The 24,561-nt window shown below is 45.2% G+C and overlaps 1 protein-coding gene across 2 annotated transcripts; it reads right to left on the reverse strand.

The window, feature by feature from the left end:
* Positions 1-1,838: 1,838 nt before the first annotated feature.
* ZNF217 (zinc finger protein 217) lies at positions 1,839-17,164 on the reverse strand. 2 transcript variants are annotated; one of them, XM_066586166.1, is made up of 6 exons: positions 17,098-17,164; positions 11,879-13,471; positions 6,931-7,092; positions 4,295-5,686; positions 3,197-3,280; positions 1,839-2,228 (listed from the first exon to the last, which is right to left on the reverse strand). In XM_066586166.1, exons 2-5 carry the CDS (start codon positions 13,251-13,253, stop codon positions 3,213-3,215), a joined length of 2,997 nt encoding a protein of 998 aa, XP_066442263.1. In that variant the 5' UTR covers positions 13,254-13,471; positions 17,098-17,164; the 3' UTR covers positions 1,839-2,228; positions 3,197-3,212. The 2 variants fall into 2 exon arrangements, with proteins under 2 accessions (XP_066442263.1, XP_066442264.1); XM_066586167.1 differs by having other exon boundaries at positions 17,064-17,119.
* Between the last annotated feature and the right edge of the window lie 7,397 nt (positions 17,165-24,561).

A 24,561-nucleotide genomic window follows, 5' to 3' on the forward strand; every position in this document is an offset into this window, starting at 1 on the left:
CACTTCAATTAAGAGCTTGGCCTGCAATACCAAGCCTGCCCACTGCAGTGAGACCAGAGCTGTCCACTTCCTACAGAAATCTGCTCAGTGCACAAAAACAGATGATTGGTGGGGGTCCCTGCTGATAGATCATCAATAGTTAACCAGTCAACCCCTTTAAAAGCAACCTTTTAGTCCTGGAACTTGATAGTGAGTATGACTGCCTGCCACCCTTCGCTTGTGTCAGTGTGCCACAGATCTGCCAGCTCCATCTTCAGTCTTCGAATATGGCCGCAGCACATTCGGACTACCCGATGTCTTGGCAGTGTCTTAGACCACAGATGCACTGCACAAGCTATATGATTGGCCAGTGCTGCTCACACGACATTGCAGTAAGAGAAGAGGTGCCGACATCTTGGAAAACTGAGTGGGGACCAGGAAATGGAGGATACAGGGCAAAACGGAGAGTTGAAGGTAATAATACTCCCCAACCCTTCCATCCTGGGACCCAAGACCCCCTAGACTTGGAGGGCCTCAAACAAAGATGGCTGCCCCGCTTCTCTGACTACCCAATAGACTAGTGATGCATACTAACGCAGCGTCCAAGACATTACACCCACTTTGGGTCACCAGTGCCAGCCAGCGTGTAGTGTCTTAGACTACCCATGTATACTAGTGCACAGTCTGCATCAGGTAGTCGGGGAATCTGATGCAGCCATCTATGTCTCTCCAGGCCTGGAGGGTTGCTTTAAGCAGACTGGTTGCTATGGTTACACTAACATTCACAGCCCTTTACATGGGTGTTGCCATGCAGTGGAGTCCCTAGCAACCAGCCTCGCACAGAGCCAATTTAGTTTTGGGGTAAGAAGAGTTTGAAATCATTCAAACACCATCAGCGCAAGTTCTTAGTCAGAAATGAAATTTAGGTGAAGCGTTTTAAAGGGGTTGTTGATTGAACTATTGATGACTAGAGATGAGCGATGACTAGAGATGAGCGAACGTGCTCGGCCACGCCCCTTTTTCGCCCGAATACCGCGATTTCCGAGTACTTCACTACTCGGGTGAAAAGTACTCGGGTGCGCCGGGGGGCGGGGAGAGGCGTGGCGGCGTGGGGGTAGCAGCGGGGAACAGGGGGGAGCCCTCTCTCTCTCCCTCTCCCCCCCACTCCCCGCTGCAACCCCCTGCGCCACCACGGCGACCCCCGAATTTTTTCGCCCGAGTACGGAAGTACTCGAAAATCACGGTATTCGGGCGAAAAAGGGGCGTGGTCGAGCACGTTCGCTCATCTCTAGCTTTATACACACCGACAGCAAGCGGAGGTCCCCACTAATTACTGGTGACTGATCCAGAGGATACGGCAGCAAGAGTTCAGTCCCGACAACTCTAAGGAGCAAATGGCCTCTAAAGCCTTTGGAGTAGTGCAAGAAAAATCACATAACCTGAGAAGTAGGGTAATCCTTCTGTGTCCAAGGTGGGAAGCACACTTTCCATTGAGGTATGCAAAGTCTGTCATGTCAGAACATCACTGTGTACCCCAATATACACACACAAGCCTTCATATAGGGGACAAAGTATTTGTATCCATGCACAGCACACCTGAGGCTTCTATAGTCCATGGGAAAGGTTTTCCAATCCCGCATCCAGTGCGGATAGAGGTTTTCATTGGTTAATAAAAAAGTCCTTGCAGAAAGTTAAAACTTTTTTACCCACAGTTCTTATTTTTTGAGAAAAATCAAACATATCCCTCTATGCAAAACATGGAACTGAAGGACATCACATGGAATGGAATCAGATTAAGGCAAAAACCTGCGAACAGGAAGGGTCACCAGCGCCCTCAGAGGTAAATGTACAAACAAATCTCATGGAGGTCTTCAACATTTTAATTTGTTAAAAAAAAAATAATTAATCAGTAGTACAGAGATGTGAAAAAAATATATAGTAATCCCAGTCAGTCGCACATGAAAGAAACGCAGCTCCAAAAAACAAAAGCATCGAGGGCTTCAAGTAAGTCGCAGTCTCCAACTATGTAATTTATGTAGGAGAAGCAAATCAACGCCAAAAATATAGATCTCTATACAACGGACATTCCCAGAGATTGGACGACAGAATTCGCTGTCTGATTAAAAAAAACAAAAAACACACAGTTCCTAGAGTCACATCTTGACATTCACAGTTTCCATAGAGTTAAGGGAGACTTTCGGATGATATGTAGCAGCTCGTGAGCTGGAAGGCTCCGGCATCCTCCAGTCCTGAAACAAGGAAAAATAAAACAGAGGTTATACTATGGAGCATATCACATTAATGGCACAATTTTTAAGAAGTGGGTGGTACCTAGAATTAGGGGGCATAAATACGTGCAGCTTGTCAGATTTACTATAATTTATGCCAGAAACTAATTTAGGGCTTATTTACACGAGCGTATATCAGCTGGCATTTTTACAGCTGGACGATATACGCTTCCATCTGAGCAGTCCCCCCTTCCTTACCCGCTCTCTGCACCTCTCCTCCAAGCAGTTTGCAGTGGGAGTGGGGGCGGGATGGGGCGAAGCTAAGCTCACACCCCTTGTCCGCAGCCCTCCCATTGCAAACACCAGAGTTGAGGAGAGGTGCAGAGGGCCGGTGAGGGGGGAAGGGAAGGGTGAGGTTGGGGACAGACACTAGAAAACACTATTTACATGGGTGTATTGCGTGAATTCTGTCAGTCAGCAGAAATCCTCAGCATGACTTCTAATGCTGAAATAGAGCCACCTGTCTTTTCCGAGCACTGGATGTAGGTAAACTCCCTTTGCCTCCTTTTTCAGCTCCCATAAGAGTCTATGGGAGCTTCCAGCGTTTGTCAGAAGAGAGATGGTCTTGTGAGAATCTGTGTACCCCTCTGCCTGGCACTGAGGGGCTTGTATCTTCCCCCGCAGCGGCGTCTTTGTGAATGGAGTGCTGGCCAAGCACGTGCAGTTAGCAATTAATTTATTTCAATGGGGCTGACAAATACCTGAGCGGCACGCACTTGTACATTTCTGCAGGTCCATTGAAAGGAACTAGATTAGCGTGACCAGCACTCCATTTAGTCTCCGGTTCTCGAGATTGGATAGGGATGAGAACGTGAACTGATAAGCAAGCTATCACCTATCCTCTGAATAGGGGATACCTTGTAATTTTGGTACAACGCCACTGTACCAAACATTGAACATTTACAAAGATAAGAGACATTAGCACTTACCCCTACAGCTCTAAGATTAAGGCCTTTTCTCATTTGGTCCAAAACCTCGGTTGGATAGGTGCCGATACAAAGAGTTCTGTTTTACTGCAGGAAAGGACATTGAAATTGTTATTAATGACCTAATTGGATTTATAACCATCAGTTTGTTCAGTCTTAGACCTCTTTCACATAAGCAATGCGTTCTCACGCAGGACGCATCACGGCAAAATAAATTGCGCCAACATTGCCACAATCCCAATTTTTCTCTTTTTCCCCATTCAAAGTCAAGAGTTTACCTGCTCCGGCGCTCGTTGAAGACAGCTGGTTTCCATTTAGCTAAAAGCAAAATAGAAACCATTCTGCCAACTGCCGCTCATGTGAATGGACGAGAAAAGTGACAATTACGCAAGGAATTAGCTTGCGGCAATGCTGTGTTGGCGCAATTTTGTGAAGACGCAAGGCTCGTGTGAAGGAGGCCTCAGGATGCAAGCAAGAATGTTTCTAGTCACCAAGAGCAAGTAGGGATCAATGTAGATTTTCTCAAAGACTGGACAGATCTTTTAATACGGTTATAGCAAGTAGTCTAATGGCTATGCCTCAGAAACCTTCATCTCAAATCACAAAAATTGAGATTTGCACCTTGTTCTATCTGGTGTTGCAGGAAATACCACTAATGTGCTGCTTTAAAAAGACACTAGACAGCAATAGATGGAAGTGCCTATGGCTGCTGTGTGCATTAGCCATAAAGTAGGCTTGAAAGGCCTTCACAGGCTGATAATCGTGCGGATTCGTGTGATCCAGGGAGAATTTGAACGATCATTATTCAGTGTAAATGAATGTCCTGACTGAATGACGAACGAGAATTTGTTTACTTTCCATTCGTCGTTCATGCATGCAGAACACTGAACAGATCTGCCGTGTAAACAGGCACCATCACTTATGGCTGCCTGCTTACTGTGCATGGAAGTGGGCTGGAACAATCTCAGGTCCCGCTCCGTTCACCATGTGTAAAAGGACGGAAATGATCATTGGGACAGCCTGTAGGGCATCTGCACCCAACAGGTCATCCATGTAAAAACACCCTTACTGCAGGGTCATTAATGTGGGTTGTACAATTACCTTCGGGAGATGCAGTGGATCTCTGATTCAGGGAAAGGTTGCTGACAAACGATGTTCCAGACGGCAGCTGCTCATAAGAATTCAACTGGCTCCAACGTGGATTAGCCTCAAATGGATACGGCAGATTACTGGTCAGTATTGATGGACCCGGCCTGTCCACATTGTGCAGGTTACCCTGACTTTGGTGAAGTATCTTCATTACCTCTGCATTGGTGTAGTTGCTGCTAGAGGCAGAGACTGACATACCAGGGTTGGCTCTCTTTGGGAAGGGTTCCCCAGTTTCTAAATGAGTGGGTCTGGCAAACAGTGATGGCATCATATGGTAGGGGTGCGCAGAGACATTCATATTTCCATTGCTGCTCTGGGGGTTGGGCGAAGATGTCCAAGGAGGACATTTCTGTTCAGGATGCTGCATCCTTTCTAACAAGTGGGAGATGCCTTGTAGATCGGGCTGCAGGTACCTTTGGCTGCCTACTTGCTGGCCACTTTGAAGTTTATTTTCTTGCTCAATGCGCTTACAGTCATTTTCTGATTTAGTGGCTTTGTTTGATCGTATAGCTGCCCGTTTAGGTTTTTCGTGGCTGAGGTTCTTTGCATTGGGCGGTGGAGACACTTTTAGGCGAGTAGAATTCAGCTGCAAAGGAGACACATCTACCCCTTGTAAAATTAGGGGACAACCAGTGCGCCTCATTTTTATGGCAAGTCCTGGGTTTTTACTCTTGCTATTTTTGTGTGGGTCAGAGTTTGGTTTGTGGACCAGTTTCTGGTGTATGGTCAGCACCTCGGGGTATAAGGTTTTGTAAGTACAGTGCAGGCAGGAATGCGCAGAGAGTAAGGCACCGTTATGTAAAGTGGCAGATACATCCTCGGCTGATTTTATACACAAGTCCAGAGGAACAGGTTCTAAGTTCTCTTTTGTAGAAGGTGCAGAGACTTTACTTTCCTCTGAGGTCTCCTCTTCCTTTGGACACATTTCTGAGTCCAGCTTTACCTCACAAGTCGATGAGCTCTCCTCCGTGGTAATGGGCACCATTGGCTGCTCTTCTGGCACAGACTTCCCTCGCTTCCTCTTTACAGCAGTAGTTTTCCCACCTTGGGAAGGTTCCTTTGTGTTCTTACTTTTGTTACGCAGAGCAGCCTTTCTCTTGGGGGGTTTGGAGAGTGGTGTGTCCTCTTTGGCATCAATGATGGGTTTCTGGGATGTCTTGCTTTCCTGAGTGTTGGCAAGAGGATCTGGGGATCTCTTAAGAAGTTTTAAACTCTTACTGATGCTTTTCACACGGGCATTAGATTCTCCAGGCTTAAATAGGTGGTGTCTCTCCAGGTGATACCTCAGGGAGGTTTTCTGTGCAGCAGCATAATCACAATAATCACATTTGTACGGCTTTTCACCTGCAGAGGAACACAAGCACAAGAAGGCATACATCAGATTTGTACGAGAAAAATAAATGTGTTCTATTTTTATGCATATTGCTAACAAAAATAGCACATATTGAATTAAGCTTAATTGCCCATCGAAAGCATCCATCCACAGCACAATGCACTACAGATATTAAATCTGCAGCAAGTCCAATGTTTGCTGCAGATTTTGCACTTGGCAAATCTGAGTCACTTGGGAGTGGATTGTACTCTGGAATCCCCACAGCGTGTGAACGTATTCCGATAGGTTTCTGGCTCCTTACCTAGAGCAATGAATGCCTCATAGTTTGCAATATGTACACTTCAAATGGCTTTTGCTACAAGAGAATTTCTACTCCAAACAGCTACTGAAGCATCAAGTCCAAGAACCTCTACTAAACACTTTATCCGATAACCAAGTCACTTTTCAGGACAGTTTTGCAGCTTTCCGATCCAGGTCCTGTTTTTGACTGTCCAAGATGACTGCAACAATTTGCAATCTACCTAATGCACACTGCTCTGATTGACCAGTGCTGATCATGTGAACAGCAAGTACAGTGCATTGGTAGTCTAACACTACTGATGCACTGTGGGGATTAAGTAGGCTAAAGATTGCGTTGGGCCATTTTGGATGGCTACCCCAAAAAATGTCCAAGACAAAACTGCAGAAATAATTTAAAAAATGGTTTATTGAAAATTACATATAAAATAAAACCGAGAACATGAAGGAAATGCAGCGTCAATACATCTGGACAAAGTAAGGGCAAAACCTGTGCGTCAGGATTTCCAGACCCTCGGTTACACGGTAACACTTTACTATATGCACGATATTGAGTGAGATTGGTTTTTTCTATTGTGGGTTGATATGAGCATGATTTTTTTTTGGTAATTCCCATATATGTGACCTGAGCTTATGCATTTCTCCGTGTATTGATGCTGCATTTCCCTCTTGTTCTGTTTGTTAAATGTTTATTATATGTAATTTTCAATAAACAATTTAATGATTTCTGCAATCCTGTCTTGGATATATGGGGGGTGGGTCATATTAATAAATATGCAGGACTTACATTTTTGGTGGGATTATAGCAGTTTTCATATAGGACTTATATCCTGGGAAGGGTGAAAACAAGGCCTGGGACCAGTTGACAGAAGAGAATAACTGCAGGCAATATACCCCTCCCTTTCTGCAGACAGAATTTTGGCCTGAAACCAGAGGGCTCCTTTAAGACGTTATTTACCTGTATGCATCCGGAGATGAATGTTGAGGTAATAGTTTGAACGAAAGCGCTTTCCACAGAAACTGCATTCCCTGGAAGATGGAGGGCCTTTGGTTTTTTTTACAACTCCTTGCCTCTTCAAAACGGCTTGCCTTTTCGAGACTGCTGGTCTGTCAGTTTTCTCTACAAAGAAAAAAAAAGGTCTGTTAGGAAGGATTGCATTACCGACGGTCTCCAAGGCTGAGGCTGGCCCAGGACTTCTGCTTGAAGAAACATAACTGAAGTGGGACCTTTCCCCTCCTTGAGTACTGCTCCAATAGAAGCTTTTGTCTAAGGACTTGTATAGAGGCTGCTGCTATAAGGCTGATTATACTAGACAGCCCAGTACAGCTTCTGCACACGGGTCAGAAACACCCAAAGGGAGACACCACGGATTCCTATTCATCAATCAGTAGTCTAGACCCAAAGCGGGTGGTTTCTAAACTTCTTTACAGTTTAGCAAACTCGATAGTCTTCTGACAAGATTATGCAAACACCACTCACAGGGGCTCCACATCTCAATGCGCAGCCCAGAATCGAGAAATCTCAGGAGCCAGCCGGCTGAAGAATCTACAAATTTGCTATCAAACTGGCTTTGGAGTGGCTTAGGCTGCACTCACAGGAGTTTCCAAATGTATAACGCATTCTATCATTGCAAGAGGTGATTAAGTGCATAAAAAAACATAGAATTTAAAAAATAAAAAAAAAAGCAGACAGAGTTCGAAAGTCGCATTGCTCGAACATCTGTCTGCGAATCCCCTTTGAAATAAATGAAGAATTTCGACAGCATTCAGAACGGCATTTCAAATACTACGCTAAACAGGGAAATAAAAACTAAAACTAAAAGCTTGAGAGGCTTTAGGGCTCTTCACACGGCATAGTTTTCATGCAGAAGCACATGAAAAAACAAACCCATGTCTATGAGAACCAATGGTTTCCTACAGAAACGTTCAGATGAAGAAATTTTAGATGCGCAAAAAAGCCGAACTTAAAAGAAAGGACATGCGTGACTGCAGCCCGAATCTAAGGTCCGCGCTGCATGAAAAGCTAGGACCTCACCCATCTTTGGTGTGCAGGAGTTTCCATAGACTCCTATGGCAACATGCAGCTCACGATCATGTGACTGGGCAATTTCACCGCCAATTAAGCTCAGGACTTCATTACAGGAAAGAGTCCATTCACGCAATTTCAGTGCAGATTAGCCGCAATTTTCTTCATGCGCCTATACCACTCTAAAACCAAGCCGGTGTGAAAGAGTCCTTAGGCTGGGTTCACACAGGGCGGACTTGCCGCAGCAGATCCGCCCGCGGCCGCTAATCACGGGATTAGCCAGCCACGTGGATGAGATTTCTCAGAAATCTCGTCCACACGGGACGGCTAATCCGCTGCGGTAAATCCGGTTGAAGCCATGGCTGCGGCCGTGGTTTCTAAAGATTGAGCATGTCTGTTTACTTTCTTTTTTTGTTTACTTACGTCGCGGCCGCGCTCTCCTCTATGGGAGCGCCGGCCGCAACGAAAAAGCATGCGGCCGGGCCGCTTCAAAGCCGCCGCGGCTTAAACCACGGCGGTTCTCCCGGCGGAAGTCTCGCGGTTTTTGCTGCGGCCAAACCGCGAGATTTCCGACGGGAATACGCCCCGTGTGAACCCACCCTTAAAGTCTAAAGCTACGTGGTGAATGGCAACATAAATACATCACAACAGACAGGAAGGGGGAGAGGAGAAATACTCAGTCTTACTGACTACAGGTGCTGCCACTAGGGGGCACAAACTTCTTAAAAAAAGTTTGAAGAATGTCAGCTTTATAACTGGGCAGATTTACCACCCCTACTACTACTGGAGCAGAATACTGGCATTGTGGCAAAATTCTGACACACGTTACAGCTTTTAAGTGTAAATGAATTTAGACAAGTTTACATCAAGAACAGATACTACACCTCACTCCACTTTTCAGAAAACTGTCTAAAAGTGGGAATGGCTTGAGTGGAAGTTTGTTTTGGGAACTTTCAGACAGGATGGAAAATTCTGCAAGTGTTAACGTAATATTTAGTACCAAAATTCGCACTCCTAATGTGTGGATTTCTACGGGAAAAATAGTAGGATTCTACTGGCAGTGATGCACTTAGTGCAGATTTTGGTGCGGAATATTCTGACCTGTATGAGAGGTCCCTTTAGAGACATTTACGATTTGCTACTTTAGAAAGTCACATAATTTGTTACAATCTCATTCAGTGGCCTGGGGGTGCATAAAGTGATTCCACAAGTCTAAGGATGCAACAAATCTATGGCACATAATGTGGATACATTTGTTGCACCTTTAGGCTGGGTTCGCACGGGGCGGAGTTGCTGCGGTTTGCAGTTGCATATCCGCACTGCGGGAAAACCGCTGAGTTTTCAGTGCAAGTGTGTTTGGCCAAAAAGCTGTTCTCACAGGGCAGAATTTTTCCGTACTGCGGAAATGCAGCTGCGCCGCGGTTTTAGAATATACAGCATATCTGTTCTTTTGGAATTTCCACAACGCTTTTTTGCCCATAGCCTCCATGGACACAGCAAAATACGCACTTAAATACACTGCAAAAGTAAAAGAGCGCTGTGGGGAAAAAAAATGCATGCGGATTTTCCGAACTGAAAAAGCAGCCAAAATCCGCAAGAAAATCCACAAGCCAAAAAGAACCTTTGAAGCGGTTTTGCTGCAGAAGCAAAACTGCGACAAATCCGCCCTGTGTGAACCTAACCTTAAACTAGGGAAGGGATAAAAAGCTTCCAAAAATAGTGGCATCAAAAAAAATTCTCCTGAAGCCAAATTCCCCTCATTGAAAGTCAAAACGGACAGAACACTGCGGATAAGGTGCAATAGAAATACACAAGTCCACAGATTTGAGTCAGACTTCCTTCATGCGGGACACATGCCCAGGTGTATCCCACCCATATCTGATGTGTGTCCCCAGCAATACTGAGGAAGGGGCATGTTGCCTCGAAACATTCTCTTTTTATGCTGGTACTAACAATAAAACGAAGTCTGCTAATAAAGTTAGACTTGTGCATTTCTATTGGTGCCTTATGCTGAGTATTATTTCCTCCCACCCGAGGTTGTAGTCTTAGCTTGGATTGGCTGCACCCGAAGCCCCACAAAGGCTACAGTATGGATACTACTACACCAAACTCCATAGTACCCAATATCCATTCATTTTCTATTGAGGATTGGCCACGTCTTTTTCTCTACTTGCTACTACCTCAGTTCCCCTCATTGGCTGATTTAGGCCATGCCCCTTTTTTTGCTGTTTAAAAAAAAAAGTCTGAAATGCATCATTAATGTGGTGCAATGTATGCAAGAGTTTCTGGCTTAATTTGTGCTAGAAAATTATTGAATTTTATTAGAGATCTGCCCATAGCACGCTGGGGCATATTTATCTAGACCGCCATATGAAAACACTTGTCTGAGTAAATTATGCACAGGGCTCTGGGCGACTAGTATATAAAGAGGTGCAAGCTCTTAAAGCAGTTATCCGGCCTTTGAAAACTGATGACCCATCCTCAGGATAGGCCATAAATATCTGATTGGTGGTGGTCTGCCGCCGATCAGCTGATTGAAGACAACGGTGCGCTCCTGTGAGCACCCCCGCTGCTTCAGTGTCTACATCGGAACACAAGCGTGTTTGTACTTAGAACAGCCACTTTAATACAGCTGTGTGAGTACTACAGGCTTTACACACTAAGGGTGCCTTTCCACTAGCCTTTTTTTAAATCGCTGTGTTTTGTTTTTTTTTTTACACACGATTGTCAATGGGACTTTCTAATGTTAAAAACGCATCACAAGTTTGTGCAATTTCTGTGCGATGCGTTTTTAACATTAGAAAGTCCCATTGACAATCGCGTGGGAAAAAAAAAAAAAACGCAGCGATAACAAAAGGCTAGTGGAAAGGCACCCTAAGGGCTCCAACACACTTGTGTTTTTTGTTAACGCGATTGTCAATGGGTCTTTCTAATGTTAAGAACGCATCGCACCAAAGACGCAAGTTGCATTGCGTTTTTTAACATTAGAAGGTCTCGTTGACAATCGCGTTAACAAAAAACGCAAACGCGAGTGTGTGGGAGCCCTAAGGGAATGGGACAAGCCTGTAGTCCTTACGGTAGAACGGCTGCTAGAAGTAATACAGCGGTCCGAGTACGAACATGATTGTGCTCAGATGTAAACCTCGAAGAGGCTCCAATGCGTGCAGGAAAATCCACCTGAAAAGCCACAACATGTGTTAGACTTCAAACCTTCAGTTGAAGGGACAAACCCTTATGTGGATCTGCGTCAAAATTCAAGCCAAATACTGATTTTCTGTCTGCAGAAAATCTGGATCAAATCCACTAAGTGTGAACATCCTCCGAGGATCTGGTCACACATTACGGACTCTGCGCCAAAACATTTTAACGTGGATCCACAGTATTCCTTCAATTGAAGATGTAAAGTCTGCTGAATATGATGCACATTTTTTATGCCTCGCTGAAATGAGTGAAATCAGCTGACAATGTAAAGTTTGCAACACATGTCCATTCTGCGGAGAATTTTCCCACACCAGGCGGGTGAGAGTTCAGAAATATTGTAAGATTTTCCATCCTGAAAAACCCAACTTACATTGTTGCAGAATTTTGGTGGGCATCCGCAGCAGAAATGCCACAACGATTTTGCTGTGTGAACTCACCCTTACTATACGGTTTTCTACTGGATCAAACAGGTATCACATTTACCCCAGTAGGCCACTAGAGGGCAATCTAACCAACCAAATGTTTAAAGAGGTGGCAAAGCAGAATGGGAACAGTTACAGAAAAGGCTAAATCTGTTCAGTGACTTAGGTGCGCTATATATTTTGGTTACTTCTGAGTGAGGTCAGCATGGAAGAGAGTTACTACAGTAGTAGCATAGGGTACAGTACTGGTTTCTTACCTGTCATTAGATTATGTTGTCCCACATTTTCTGTTTCAGACACATCCTCCATCTTGACAGTGACTTGATCCTCTGCCCTCGCTGGTGTATCTGCCTCCGCCTTGGCTGGTATATCTGCAGAGTTGGTAGGCATCGGTCCTTCAATGCTACTCCTGGCGGATGATTCGGAATCATTCCGGTCCTTCCGGTGTACACGCGAATGCAGCACCAGCCGTTGGTAGGTCTTAAACTGCTTCCCGCAGTCTGTGCAGGACGGCGTCTTATTCTGCTCGCTCAGGACCTTGGTTTCCTCCTCTGGATTTGGTTTCGGCTCATTCAGCTCCTGTGACTGAGCAGCTTCCCCGCAGCTGTCATCTTTGGCCGTGTCCATCGTCTCATCCGACTCAGCAGACTGACTCATCTTTTCTGTATTCCCAGTATCAGTAATCTCGGTTTTATTGGAATCCATTTCCAAGTTGGCCTCAGACGACTCCTTACCAGAATCAGAGATTAAGGCCACTTTGCCTTTTGTTGCAAGCTGCCAAGCTTGGTAGGTATTGAATGGGTCCAGTTCTCCAATCCACAGGTGGGAAGTTTCAGGTTTTTCAGATGGCGGCTTTGAGGGCTTTAGATTTAAGAAGTTCAGGAAGTCGTCCTTGGAGACATTTTCTGGTTCTTCCCTAGTCACAGGCTCCTTGCAAGTATCCAATCCTTTGCAGTGTATCTTACTATGGTCCACCAGGGACTCTTTGTTGGCGAAGATAAAGCCACACACCGTGCAGAGCCTATAGGCCGAGGCAACGTTATTGTCTACCTGTTCTTGGACAATCTCGTTTATGGTGACGGGAGTCTCAATAACCACCTGTTTATTTTTCCCTGCTGCTCGGTTGGAGTGGGTCCGCTGATGATTTTTTAAAAACCACGGCTCTTTAAATCTCCTACCACAAATATTGCAGAGATAAGCGAAAGAATCCTTGTGCTTCTTCATGTGGGTTTCCAAGTCGGTTGACTCAATAAAGGTCTGACCACACACCTCGCAGTCAGACCCTTCCATGTCTTCCGTCTCCTCCTTTACGGGCAGCCCTGCGCTCTTCCTGCGATTCTCTTGAGGGCCAAGATACTCCGCCTCAACACAAAGAACACTGGGCTCACACAGTGTGGGTCTATGTCGGGCCAGGACATGTTTTCCAAGTTGTTCGTGATGTTTATAGGACTCATTGCAAAACATACAGTCAAAAGTCCCATCCCCATCAGGTTGTATCAGAAACTTCTCTTGCAAGGTTTTCTGAGAGATGGCGTTTTGCCGCCTCAAAGCTCGAGATGAGCGAGCGCTTTCCATTGGGGAACAGGCAGAGCTACCAATGCTGTCAAATTCAGAGAAGGACTGGATGGGCATGGCTGCTGACAATTTTAGGATGCAGGAAGCAAATGTTGTCCTTAAAGATCACAGCAGAAACATGTTGGACACATCCCATCAGCTATTAAGGCACAAATCATTTATGGGAGGCGATTAGGCCACCAATGGTTATAGGAGGGTCAAGAGAATAGTCTTTAGTAAATACCAACATTTCCCTCTGATGGAAGACAAAGTCAAAGAATCCAGAACAGCCAGACCTGAAAGGAAAAGAAGTATAAGTTACTACAAAGGCCAATTAAGAAAAACAAAAGCCACACAATTAAAAAAAGTTATGCAATACATACATATCTATAGACACTGTGTACATATTTAATGCAGAACTCTTCTATCCTTGTCTGCACAGATATGCAAATATTAAAAGGCAACAACTTTTAAATCTGAGACAATAGGGGCCAAACAAAGTATCCAGCAGCAGAACAATGCCCCTTTGTCTCCAACAGTTTAAAGGGAGTTTTCTACTAAATAAGTCATGTTTGGTGCCACAAGGTTCCCAAGGACCCCCATGCCACAATTACCATATGTTTAGAGAACATTCCACACCCTTCATAAGGTATTAAACAGACCTAGAGCCAATCTCTCTATTATGGCTCCATATATATTAGCATCTGGTTTAAAAGGGTTTTCTGGGCCATTTAAAAAAATAAATTTGTACAATGATCAAAATAATGAAAAGTTGAATACTCCTTTATCCTGCTGGCTCCCCATCCACAGCGCAGCATGGAATCTGGAAGAAGTGGCGGTTGGTCACGTGCCGCTTGTTGTCACAGGCTTCAGCAGTGATTCTTCCCAGTCGTCAAGTGCACAATGAATGGCACGTTACCGCCATGGTTTCTTCTGGTTTCGGTGGGCAGCGAGGCTGCAGCACTGGAGGGGGAGCGACCAGGATAGGGGAATTCAATTTTTCTTCATTTTAACTTTTAATGTCCTTGGAAACCCCTTTAAAGGAATAATCTATACATAGTGCCAACATATTCCAGAGAAAAATAGTGATCCAATTTAATCCCTTCCATTCCACAATAAATTAATGTGCTAGTAAGTTGGTCCTTGTGCCTGCAGCCTAATATACGTGACGAGTTTGATGCCACCGTGCGTTCCTGAACATGGTGCCATCTGCATGATTGGGCTATCATTGTGAAAGCCTGATCCTGCGGCGTGTCCCAAATATTCAAGAGCTGCTTCTGCATTGGATGACGTCAATAATGTTGTCACAGGGATCCCCTTAGAGGTATGCAGAAAGGTGCAGCCTCGCCGTTTATCCGATTATAGATCACCGGTACAGTTAGCTAACAGGCTGTTAGTGATCTGTATATAGGGACAGCAGGGAACACATCAATGCTGTCCTCCTGGCTAACCTGCACCGCCATAGCAAAAATATTAGTACAATGAAATATGTAAAGATAAATAGGATAAAAGTAGAATAAAAACAGGCGCACAAAACGAATGTTAGGCAAAACCTTCAATAATGAACCCCAGCACCAGTTTTGGTCTGTTATACTCCAACCCAATCCGCTTTTACGCCATTAATAAGAAAAGAAGTCTGTACTTGTATCATTATCCCTCGCATACAAAGACTGGCTAAGTAAAGGGAGAAAGATACATTTAAAGGCAATATTGGGTTTGGTTCTTGGCGCTATAGAGATATCTATTACACAATGTGCAAATGTTTGATATGGTTACACCCAGGAGGACTAGGGGATTCATTTTTGGCATAAATACTAATAATTAAACAAATCCCCCCCCCCCCCCCCCAAAAAAAAAAATTAAAAAAGTCATGGGAAATGCTGAAAAAAAAAACAACCCATTTTTCCTTATAAAAGAGTTTAATTAACATTGGCTCCAAATTTTAAGTTACAAGAAAGCGCCGTATGTCTCAGAAAAAGAAACAAAACAAATTAACCTTTAGAATGAAGCCTTCCAAGAAGGTGAAATTTTGCTGAGCACGAAGCCCTCCCCCTGGTCATGAAAGGGTTAACGATTACAATATAAGCTAATGCACCACTTTAAATGCATCAGGTTCTTCTTTTTGAATTCTCTTAAGGCCCCGCTGCCCTAACGGAGAGGAGACAATTTAGGAATGGTCAAAGAAACCTAGCTAAGAGGAAAATGGCTTCCTGAGAGCAGAAGAGCGACTCCAAGCGGCCACCACCGGCCTCCATTGTTGTGGCAACTCCACTAAAGTTTTCTTCCAGCTTGGGAGATAATTAAAGCAGATGCAAATGAAGAGTTAAGCGTTTGCTGCTTGTTCTAGGAGGTGAAGGAGTTTCCCTTTGTGTGTCACCAGAAAGGAAGATACAGTAACAGCAGAAAGGGAAGAAGAACAGCAACTACTGCAAAACACCTAGTAAGGGAGATTACAGAAGGAAGCCCGAAATCATCAATAACGCCCTCACACCAAGGCTGGGGGCAGTAGCTGATCCAAGACTGTCAGGCCATACTGGAGAACAGTAAATAACTAGTCCTATCAGGTCACCACCATCCTGCTGCATATAGTCAGCAGGTCACCCAGGAACAGAATAGGGCTGGGTGATCATCCAAATTAGGCCCTCTCATTAGTAATCTCTCCAGTTGCCACTCACTTGTTATGGTGAGTTATTCTCCAAGGAAAGGTGAAGCACTACAAACTCCGGGCAGAGCCCCTCCAGCAGCCCCCTCCTCCCAGGCTTGTACCGGGCAGAGCCCCTCCAGCAGCCCCCTCCTCCCAGGCTTGTACCGGGCAGAGCCCCTCCAGCAGCCCCCTCCTCCCAGGCTTGTACCGGGCAGAGCCCCTCCAGCAGCCCCCTCCTCCCAGGCTTGTACCGGGCAGAGCCCCTCCAGCAGCCCCCTCCTCCCAGGCTTGTACCGGGCAGAGCCCCTCCAGCAGCCCCCTCCTCCCAGGCTTGTACCGGGCAGAGTGCAGAACTCTTCACTTGCATAACAAACCTGCCCAAATCAAGTGCTAATTACAGACGCCACTGAGGAGGAGGCTGCTGCTCGGCTTCCTGTTGATCTCTTTCTTCCAGAGGACACTAGAAGCCTTCACTTCCCAATAACACCACCTCCTCCATTGTGTTCTGTAGAGACCAGCACGCACCTCCAAGACACCCCAAACATCAAGACAAACTTATCAACTGATAGCGAGCAGCCCCGTACAGAATACACAGCGCTGTATACGGGCAGAACGGTCCATAGGCGGTATACAAAGTAGGACATAGTGTATCGTGTAGAATAGTCTATACTGTTATATTTAGCCAGTATATTGTGCAGCATAGGCTGTATAGAGTAGTATATAAGCAGCGTACGGTGTAGACTAGTATATATGCGGTCTAGAATAGTATATAGGCAGTATAGAGTAGTATATATGCGGTCTAGAATAGTATATAGGCAGTATAGAGTAGTATATATGCGGTCTAGAATAGTATATAGGCAGTATAGAGTAGTATATATGCAGTGTAGAATAGTATATAGGCAGTATAGAGTAGTATATATGCAGTGTAGAATAGTATATAGGCAGTATAGAGTAGTATATATGCAGTGTAGAATAGTATATAGGCAGTATAGAGTAGTATATATGCAGTGTAGAATAGTATATAGGCAGTATATATGCAGTGTAGAATAGTATATAGAATGGTATATAGGCAGTATGGAGTAGTATATAAGCAGTGTACGGTGTAGAATAGTATATAGGCGGTATATAAGCAGTGTACGGTGTAGAATAGTATATAGGCGGTATATACGCAGTGTCCGGTGTAGAATAGTATATAGGCGGTATATACGCAGTGTCCGGTGTAGAATAGTATATAGGCAGTGTACCGTGTAGAAGAGTCAGTCTGTAGCAGCTGATTACCTGCGCCGAAGCCTCTACCTGCCTCCTCCAGTTCTTCTTCTTCTCATATTTGGGAGGCTGTCTCATACTTCCTGGCTCTCTCTCTTTCTCTCTCTGTCTTTATAGCTGTCCGTCGTCAAGTCTCCGCCTCCTCTCTCATCCTCTCTTCTGTACCCGCTGCCCCCCTCCCATCCATGACCAGGTGCGCAGGGGGCGCTGTATGCGCCCATGTGCTGGAGAAGTGCAGAATAGCCCCCATACAATGCCATGCCGGATGGTGCCCGCTAATATGTACCGGGGGCATTCTTAGATGGAACCTCTCCCAGAGAGATGAACTGTTACATTGTAACCATCTAATATTTGTCCAGGATTTTTGTGGAAACACCTGGGCCAGATTATGTATTACTAGGAGGCCAGTGGGACACAACAGTCTGGATCTGCGGAGGCTGTAATTTACACATTGGGGGGGGGGGTTACTTGTGTGAGTTCCGTCCGATTGTGATATGGATACAAGTCGCACAAGAAAACAACCCGTTATTTTCTATCTGTTTATACCGAGAGTCCGAAATAGAATCATTGCAGCAAGTCCTATTTTGGGCCATATTGCATATTCTCCTCCATGAAAGGAAACGTAAATCATATCGCACTCGCATGTATACGCGATTTAGAATTTCTGCTATTGAAGCATTGCGCAGTTTCACGCACAGCGATGCAATGTGATGCATTATTCTCGTAAAACACATTGCACTCATAAAAAAATCACAAGTTTCCCGGTCCAATATTGTGTGAATACAGCCTGATACAGGCTTGTCACAGATGACATTGTACGCGCACTTTGTCAGTATCTGCCTCCATATTTGTTTCCATTTGTTTTATTTTCTTCTGGGTAAATACGGATCCGTTTTTTTGCCCAGCAGAAATGTATCCTAATGCGAGTACATACAGACGCAGCCACGTTTCACTCTCCTTGAATATACTACAAAAGGCATATTTTTCGGACAAACGTAGCGCATGATGCATTATTACAACGCAGCCGTGAAGAGCCGTCCATGGAACTAGAGTCATAGATTTTCAATAGTTCCATATTGCGGACCGCAAAACAAAAGCCAAATATGGATTATAAATAGCGGGAGCATCGGGGCCACTGTCAGACGAGCATAGTATAAAGCAGCATTTGGTGTGCGTTTCGCAGTATGGAGCTACTGGAACTCTATAGGCGATTTACATGGGGGTTCTTCTATCGGACGTGTCTGCAGAACGCAGCATGACCCATATTTTGCATTCACTGGTATTATTTTCTATTGGGCGAAAATGGAGCCCTTTCTAACCAGTAGAGAACAAAACCAGCAAAAGCATAAAAGGAGGCAAATACAGACTAAATGCTGATAACGTACGACTGCAATATCATCCTTAACACGTCCTTTTTACGGATCTGAATAACGGATCTGTGAAAATATCATCTGCAGCTACAGGGAAACCTCTCCAGAAGACCCCCTTACATCCAGACCTCATTTCCTGTGATGGATTTTCAGTCCCACCATATATTATGCATACTGACCATCTTCTTTGAGAAGCCCCCCCTCCCTCCTTAATGCAATTTGGGTTCGTTATCGAGAGGTTTCAGCATATCTGATATTTTATGCTCTCCATTATCACGCTGCTGTACCCTTGGTTCAGGCATGTAAGAACGCTGAGCTATGGAGGGAAGGTACCGTTAGGGTACAAGCACAGGGTCTATTTTTCCATCCGATTTTCAGACCACCCACTCATTTGAACGGCTGTACGCACAAGGGCTTTTATTTCCTATGAAGATAGTCCGAGTAAAAAAATGAGAGCATGTCCGATTCTTGAATCGAACAGGACATCGGCAGACAACACATGGACGGGATGTCCAAGCGCTGTCCGATAATCTCAGGCGCAACTATTAAATCCCCTGTGTGCATGTACCCCGAGGGACCTGTCGCACGGAACGGAATAGGCCACACAACTCGCCAAAAGCCGCAATAAATTCTGCTCCACTACGGATTTTGATGCGTAATGAAAAATTGGCTTAAAACCCGATGGCTATTCCGCATCAAAATCTGGATTTTGCGAATTTTGGGGTACAATTCTGCAGCTGCAATCCCGTAAATCCGTCCTTTGTGAAAACCAGAGGTGAACTTTTACTAGACCCAATAAAGGGGATCAATGAGGGAATGTGAGAGTAGATTGTGTAATCTGATCATTGGGATAATCTAAAGTGTAGTCATAAATCTAGTAATGTCTGGATTGTACAGAAGGGGCAGGTCGCTCTCCATGTTTTGGGGGGATAGTCCCTTCTTGTGGAGCTGATTGGTTGAATTACCCTAGTATTAGAGTCCTTTCACATGGGCGAGCTTCTCATGATAGTTCGCACGGATATAGACCCCGTTGTCTTCAATCAGTCTATTCATATGTGCGATTTTTCTCTTGCAGTGATGCAGCATGTTCTATGATTTTCCATTATTTCCTATGGGCGAGTTAAACGTTGCATTACACCTGTATGTAAATACGAGTCTGATGCGATTTTAAAAAATTTCCTATTGAAAAAACATGCAATTTTCGCATACGTGAAAAATGTGCATGAAAATCGCAATTTTAGAAGCTCAATATCGGTCGGAGTTACTCGGGCCAATACCGCACCCGCCTATGTAAATACAGCCTCTGGCTGGATGGTGGTCTTATATTATCCACCCACCAACTACTTCATTCCATCATTAGTCCTGTCTGGGACTAGTTCTAGACGTTTGCTTGTGATCAGTCAACAAATGAGTAACTGCACGTTAATTGGCTGTCAGCAGCAGATCTGTGGTGTACACAGGGGCGTGGGGCCAAGAGTGATAATATTGTATGGGGACAAACAATTGAATTAGCAATGTGTAAAGGCCACTTCATCTAGCAGGACTCATCAAACAGCTGCTATCAGCCAAGTAAAGGGCCCTCAGGATCCTCAGCAGTAGGTTCATGGTTGAATACACAATCGTCTGGTTTCGCAGACGCGCCCATACACATTGTAGCCCATGCTGGCTGCTAAAGTTGCTCAGCCCGGCTGCACAAGTTCTACGACACCGAGCGGCAGGCGAACGATCAGACAAAAAATCTTCAGTCTCAACTGAGTGATTTCTAGATGATGACGGTCGGCCCCCACTCAGCTACGATGGCCGTTTGTGATTACACTTCAGCCAATGATCATGTTAATTGTAGCGTCCATTTCCATCAACTTTTGTTTAATATTAATGGGCCCCTCAGGGACCTTTCACACGGGACGGAATCACGCCGCAGGGTGCAGCCAAATCTGCAGTTGTTGAATTGCACGCAAAAATCCATAGGTCTAACTGCGGGACTTGATGCAGAATTGCAGGCAGGTTTTAAGGCATTTTCAATTCTGCATCGAAATCCGCAGGTAGCCTGCAGGCTCTTCCGCCACATGTGAAAGGTTCCTTAAGAGTCATTCACACGGCCACATGCAGTTTTTGGTGGATGAATACGCAGCGTATTCACGGACTGAAGCTCTGCTTATACCTGTGTGTGTGGCCCTGGTTGTGTAATCACTACACATTAATGCAGCACAAATAAAGCCAGCAAGGGCCACTGATGTTATGCGTAAATACGCATGAATCATGCCTACTCACTGTGGATTTGCGCATTCCCATTAAGGGTGGATTCAGACGAGCGCGGTTAAATCTCCTGTGATAAGCTCAGCCGTATAACGGCACAAAACGAAACCATCGATCCCCATGGGATTTCAGTGATTTTATTTTGATCACCTCTTTTTCTGGCCGTGATTTATACTGCCGGGAAAAGAGGGTAGGAAGAACCCAATGGCCGGATGTTCTTAAGGTCAGAAATGTCCAAGAAGGTTGGGAAATATTGGGAAATGAGATTCTCAAAGCACAATCGTTACCAATCCCTAAAAGAAGGAAGAATGGGAAGCATTTAAAGAGACCCGGATGGATGAACACAGAACTTGAAGACATGTTAAAGAGGAGGAAAAATATGTTTATCAAATGGAAAGAAGAATATAATGGAGTCTGCAGAAACTGTAGGGCAAGTGTCAGAAAAGCTAAAGCTGATAATGAATTGAGGCTTGTAAGAGAGGCCAAAAGCAATAGAAAAGGATTTCGGGGTCAAAAGAAAAAGAAAAGTCAAAGATGCTGTTGGATGCTTACAGGGTGAAAATGGTGAATTGGTTAAGAATGGAGATGAGCGAGCATACTCGTTAAGGATAAATACTCGAGCGAGTATCGCCCTTTTCGAGTATCTGCCTGCTTGTCTGCAAAGATGCGGGGGGCGGTCGGCGAGAGCGGGGGGGGGGGGGGGGGAGGGAGAGATTTCTCTCTCGCAACCCCCCCTCCACCACCACCACCACTCTCCCCTGCTCACTCTCGCAACCCCCCCGCTCACCCCCTCCAGCACCCGAATCTTTGCGGACAAGCAGGCAGATACTCGAAAAGGACGATACTCGCCCGAGTATTTGTCCTTAACGAGTATGCTCGCTCATCTCTAGTTAAGAATGATGTTGAGAAGGCCGAACTTTTAAATTCCTATTTTGTATCTATTTTCACTCAGAAAGTTGATTAATATCAGCTGATCTTCCCTGTGCTATTGGGGGAATAAAAGAATGCAGGCTATCTATAAGCAGAAAGATGGTGAGGAAACACTTAGCTAACTTACATGAATTCAAGTCTTACGGTCCAGATGAATTACATCCTTGGATACTAAAGGAAGCAGCAGAGGAAATTGCTGAGCCACTCATCATAATCTCTGAAAATTCTTGGAGAACAGGAGAAGTCCCATAAGATTGGAAAAGGGCAAATGTTGTCCCTATCTTCAAGAAAGGGAAGAAGGTAGATCCAGGAAACTACAGGCCTGTGAGCCTGACTTCTATACCAGGAAGGATCTTTGAACAAATTATTAAACAGCATGTATGCAAGTACTTGGATGAGAATGGAGTAATTACCAGAGCCAGCATGGGTCTGTAACAAACAGGTCATGACAGACTAATCTAATTTCCTTCTATGACAGAATCACTACTGAGTTGATCAGGGAAATGCGGTGGATATAGTATATCATGACTTCAGTAAAGCATTTGACAAAGTATCTCATACTATACTTATTGAAAAAATGACCAAATATGAGATTGACAAGGCAACTGTAAGGCTTCTTTCACATGAGCTCATATTGGCCGACCGTTTTCACGGCCAGCTGATATGCGCTGTGATCTGATGCATTAGATTCCAATGCATTAGATCACATGGGCGTATTTCTGAGAGGTAAAAATGCCCGGCCAAGCCAATATAGCAGCGGCGTTTTTACATCAGGTCCAAAAGATAGCCCTGGAACTATCTTTTGGGCCGGAATATGTCGGCCGCTGCATGGGCTCCTATGGGAGCCCATGGCAGCAGCTGTAGGTGGGAGGGAGTTTAGCAGCTTGGCTGCTAAACTCCTTCCCTCTGTTCTGCTCCCCCCCGTGCAGGCTCACCTCTTGTTCCTCCCCGCTCGTTCTGTGCAATGGGAGGGGGTGAAGCTAAGCACCGCACTGCCTCCTCCCATTGATGGCTATGTACAAGGGGTGGGATGTGGGTGGAGCTAAGCACTCACCCTGTCCATAGCCATCAATGGGAGGAGGTGGGGCAGACCACAGCTTAGCTCTGCCCCCTCCCTTTGCACAGAACGAGTGGGGAGAAACGAGAGGTCAGCCTGCAATGGGGAGGGAGGGGAAATGGGCGATGGCCTGGTGGGCTCAGCACATTTGTGCCGGCCTTACCAGGCCATATGAACGGGCGAAAAAACCTTTGATTTGTGTGCCCCTTCACCAGACTTTTCACTCCCAACGTAGCGTGTATCGGCTGGCTGTGAAAATGGCCAGCCGATATGCACTGATGTGAAAGAAGCCTTAGGTGGATTCACAACGGGCTGAGTGATTGTACTCAAAGAGTGGTCATAAATGGCTGCACATCCAAGTGGAAGAATGTATCAAGTGGGGCCCACAAGGCTCTGTCCTAGACCCAGTGTTGGTCAACATTGTTATAAATGATCTGGAGGAGGGAATTGTGGGAAACTGATCAAATTTGCCGACAACACAAAGCTAGGTGCAATAGCTAACACTAGGGTAGAGAGAGAGAGAGGATTCAAAAAGATCTAGAAAAGCTTGCACAGTGGGCAGCGACTAACAGAATGGTATTTACCAAGGAGAAATGCAAAGTCCTACATCTGGGCAAGAAAAATGAAGAAATCGCATACAGAATGGGAGGAATTGGGCTAAGCAGCAGCACATGTGAAAAAGACTTGGGTATACTAATAGATCATAGACTGAACATGAGTCAACAATGTGATGCAGCAGCCAAAAAGGCAAACAGAATTCTGGGATGTATTAAGAGAAGCATAGAGTCTAGATCACGTGAGGTCATTATCCCCCTCTACTCTTCCTTAGTCAGACCTCATCTAGAATACTGGGTCCAATTCTGGGCACCCCACTTTAAAAAAGACATCGACAAACTGGAGCAAGTTCAGAGAAGAGTTACCAAGATGGTGAGCGGTCTGCAAATCATGGCCTATGAGGAACGGTTAAAGGATCTGGGAATGTTTAGCAGAAGAGAAGGCTGAGGTGAGACTTAATAGCCGTCTACAAATATCTGATGGGCTGTCACAGTGCAGAGGGATCAGCCCTATTCTCATCTGCACAAGGAAAGACTAGAAGCAATGGGATGAAACTGAAAGGGAGGAAACACAGATTAGATATTAGACAGTAAGGGGGATCAATGAGTGGAACAGGTTGCCACGGGAGGTGGGGAGTTCTCCTTCAATACAAGTGTTCAAACAAAGGCTGGACAGATGTCTGTCTGTGATGATTTAGTGATCCTGCTCTGAGCAGGGGGCTGGACCCGATCTATGATTCTCTATTCCCGTGGCTTTTTTCAAACTCCTGTGCTCTGGTGCGCAGTTTGAAAAGCCAGCGGAGGGTGAGAAATTCCCCTCGTTTAGGCGCAACTACGTTCTGTGTAAATATGCATGTAATACGGTATGATAATACGCCTGTGTGAATGAGCCCTTACAATAGTGGCATCTACCGCTGGACATATACATTATAACGGCTGCCAATTTCAAGCAGATCTAAGATTTCCGCCTTCCCAATCCTTTGCTGCCCTGGTCAGGGGTGTAGCTATAGGGGGTGCAGAGGTAGCATTCACACCAAGGTCCTGGTGCCAACATCACTTCTGCTACATAGAAGACACCAGTATGATAATGGCACCTGTTAGGTGCCGCAGTCTGGCAGATTTTGCATTAGGCGTTTCACGTTCTGTCCTGGATAGCAGGGGTATATCCCTTCTTATGGTGATGTACATGTGCAGTTGACTGATCTGGTTTATGGGGGGCTTGGAGGGAGTTCACCAGGAGGTATCATATGTGGAGCCGTATGACGGTGACATTACACCCATCCACCATTGTGTTATATATTATATGTGA

This window comes from Eleutherodactylus coqui, chromosome 13, assembly GCF_035609145.1.
Source record: "Eleutherodactylus coqui strain aEleCoq1 chromosome 13, aEleCoq1.hap1, whole genome shotgun sequence".
NCBI lineage: Eukaryota > Metazoa > Chordata > Amphibia > Anura > Eleutherodactylidae > Eleutherodactylus > Eleutherodactylus coqui.